The 3,197-nt window shown below is 39.9% G+C and overlaps 1 protein-coding gene across 2 annotated transcripts in view; it reads right to left on the bottom strand.

Annotated features, from left to right (window-relative positions):
- Positions 1 to 1,843, bottom strand: part of LOC138033514 (tyrosyl-DNA phosphodiesterase 2-like) — a 23,792-nt gene extending 21,949 nt beyond the window's left edge. The window contains exon 1 of one of the 2 annotated variants that reach the window (XM_068881271.1): positions 1,656 to 1,843. In XM_068881271.1, the coding sequence (XP_068737372.1) occupies positions 1,656 to 1,766 (111 nt within the window). In that variant the 5' untranslated portion in view covers positions 1,767 to 1,843. The remainder of the gene's footprint in view (positions 1 to 1,655) is intronic. The other variant, XM_068881272.1, reaches the window with a different exon arrangement.
- Between the last annotated feature and the right edge of the window lie 1,354 nt (positions 1,844 to 3,197).

The raw sequence follows: 3,197 nt of genomic DNA, 5'->3' as shown, positions 1-3,197 counted from the left end.
AGGGCAAGATATCTTTAGGGATTTCATTCTTTTGCTTCAGCGCTGATTCCCTTTCTGTGAATTTGATGTCTGATGAGAGTGTCTCAATCAGACATTTTGGATAGCCTCTAGTTGTTCTTGAAGAATTAGTGCGTAGAAGTCTTAAAAGCTTTGCCCGGCAGGTACAAAACGCAGGTCACAGGTCATTGTTTTACCAATACAGAAAGTATCCTAAACACTCATAAAAGCTAACATTAGGCCTAATTAGGCCTTAACAAACATTTTTAGGCCTAAGGTTAGCTTTTATGATTGTTTCGGGTTCTTTCTGTACTGGTAAAACAATGACCTTTGACCTGTGTTTTGTACCTGCCGGGCTTTGCCCTTCACAAATCCTTTTTTGACACCTGGTGGGTGGCTGGAGGAAAAATGAGTGTACTGAAAGGTTTCAGTCAGCTTGAAGTGTTTTTTTATATCCAGAATGGATTGACTTTGAAAGCCTCTGCCTTTGTATACAACAGTGTCTAGAAATGTGGCCGTAAAGTTGATGGTAGGGTGGTGTGAGTTTGCTTGTGTGATGAACTTGTCTATGTCCGGTTTGCTGACATCCCACAACCAAAAAATGTCGTCATTGTGTCGTTTCCAAATCATTGGCTTTATGACGCTTTTGCTAAGAATAGGTGTCTCAAGATCGGCCATAAAGATATTTGAAAGGCGACGGCCAGTTAAGTACCAATGGCAGTACCGTGAATTTGTGGATAGTTCTTTCCGTTGAACTGAAAAGAATTCTCTGTGAGTATGACTCTTAGCATTTCTTTGATATAGTTTGTGAGGATTGGAGGGTTATGTTTGTGAAAGTTTTCGCATACTTTGCATCCTGTAGTGATTCCCTCTTCCTGTGGTATATTTATATATACAGCTGTAGACTTGTGACGTCCATCGATACAAGAAAAGTTTGCTTTCCTATCTTCATCTCTTCAGTGAAACTGAGGAAATCTGTAGAGTCTTAAAGTCATTTGCAGCCTGCATTTCCTGCCGGAAAAGTCGAAGACATAATATACTGCTTTGTCTCCTTTTATGGTGATGTGTCCTGAATGAAGCTAGAAAATTTGGCACTTGTTCCAAGTGAAAATGTGTTGACCAAACGTTGAAGTACTCAAAAATATTAAAATGTCAATCACACTTCTGAAAGTAATACTGTGGCTTTAGAAGGACTGTATGTGGGCGATTATTCTCATTTTGGTAGGGATTAGACCGAAAAATATGTCCCCTTATATTTATCCTTGTTTGGTTTTGCTTTGTGGCTAATGCCCCATGTTTCCCCGGGGTGGGGGTTTACAGTGACAGGTACGTACATTAAATTCTTCAGCTCCGGTGGTGTTACTACCAATATTGATTTTAAGGTAGAGATATAATTAATTGAATTTATAGCCCAGCATAATTTACAAATGTTACTGCCAATGTAAAAAGACACTCAATTGACAAAAATGAAAACCCAATGGCAGGGCTGTCAACTCTCCCGGATAATCGGGGAGACTCCAGATTTATCGATTTTGGACCGTATCTGCCGGTCTCAAGATTACGGTCTGAAATCTCCCGATTAATCGCCGAATTTTGTCATATCTAGTGAAAATTGACTTTCACACAATCCTCCAAACTGATCATGAACGAGCATTTACCTGCAAATTCCAACCCGACTTCTGCAGATAGCACATTGCTACGGTATCCTCAACTCCCGTCACAGCCATAAATTGCTCAACTATATCAGTGATATCGTCACCCTCAGCCATTTCAGCAACTTTCGTTTCTTCCTGCAAAAATAATTTTAAACCTCACGGGACCCCCGACGAATCTACCAACCAAGAGCGGGAAATATTGTGTAACCAGGCCTATTTCTAGGAAAGCCTGGGAATTTTCGTACCTGTATCCCAAAACATACATATTCGGTCACATATTCGAGTGTAGGAACCGGGTGTAGCAAGCGGCCGATTCATTTCACCAAGGGAAATTCGTATTTGTCAAGAAGAGGTAAAAGAACTTAAAAGATTTTGTTTGCTGGGAGTGAAGTTCATATGGGCAAAAAAGTTATATTTAAACAATGGAAAGCAACTGTCCAGTCCCTGATTTAACTGTTAGAATTTTGGTTCACATTGAGGCCATCCTGTGAGATAAACTGCACCAAAACCTAATGAAAAAATGTTTATTTAAGTTGGCGATTTTGAACGGCGATCTTCGTGTTTGAGCGTCGTCTAGATATCTTTTTATCTTTTTATTTTGTTTCGGTTTCGTGACGTGACCTTAGTGGATGTCTGCTCTGTATTTCTCCGGGCATCATGACAGGAAAGGTGCATGAAGCGGTCATTCACTTGTTTCAGGGAAAAATACACTCCTAATACTCCTTTTTTTACCTGCAAGGTTTGCGACTACGCCAGGAGTCACTAAACTTTTTATTACTTATCTTGAAGAGGTTTTTCTACGCGGCTTATTGCATCTTTTGAAAATTTATAGTTCTCGTGTAAGTAAAATTCTTCCAATGAAAACCTTAAATTCCCTAGGTAAGGCTAGATAGGTTGAAATCAGGTGGGAGAGGACAAAACGCGGATCCCTACTCCATGGAGTACCCTATGGAGTACCCAAATGGAGTACCCTAAAAATACTATTTCGAATGCATACTGTTGATCCACGTGTAAGCAGCATCTCAAATAGTGCTTACTTAAGCCTCAACACCCATTTTAAACAGCAGTGTTCAACAGTATTAAAGTCTAAGCACCCATTTTAAAAAGGTTAGCTTTCGATTCGTGTTGTGCTGGCCGATTACTTCATGTAAGCTAACCTTTTTAAAATGGTTGCTTAGACTTAAATACTGTTGAACAATGCTGTTTAAAATGGGTGTTGAGGCTTAAGTAAGCACTATTTGAGATGCTGCTTACACATGGATCAACAATACTCATTCGAAATAGTATTTTTAGGGTACTCCATTTGGGTACTCCATAGAGTACTCCATGAAGTAGGGCTCCGCGTTTTGTCCTCTCCCAAATCAGGCTGTGTATTTTCAAAGGACAACAACATACCCAAGAAGTGCGGTGTAAATGTTAGTAGGTTTGAGACGTCAGTTGCACATCATATCCTGGCGGGTCCTTAGTTTTATTTTCAGTGCTGAAGAAATTATTCGCCCGCGAAATAAGAACTTCAAATTTCAGGCAAGTGGATGCCTAAATTTC

The sequence above is a fragment of the Montipora capricornis genome, chromosome 14 (genome assembly GCF_036669925.1).
Source record: "Montipora capricornis isolate CH-2021 chromosome 14, ASM3666992v2, whole genome shotgun sequence".
Classification (NCBI taxonomy): Eukaryota; Metazoa; Cnidaria; class Anthozoa; order Scleractinia; family Acroporidae; genus Montipora; species Montipora capricornis.
This window is presented reverse-complemented; position numbering and strand designations above follow the sequence as displayed.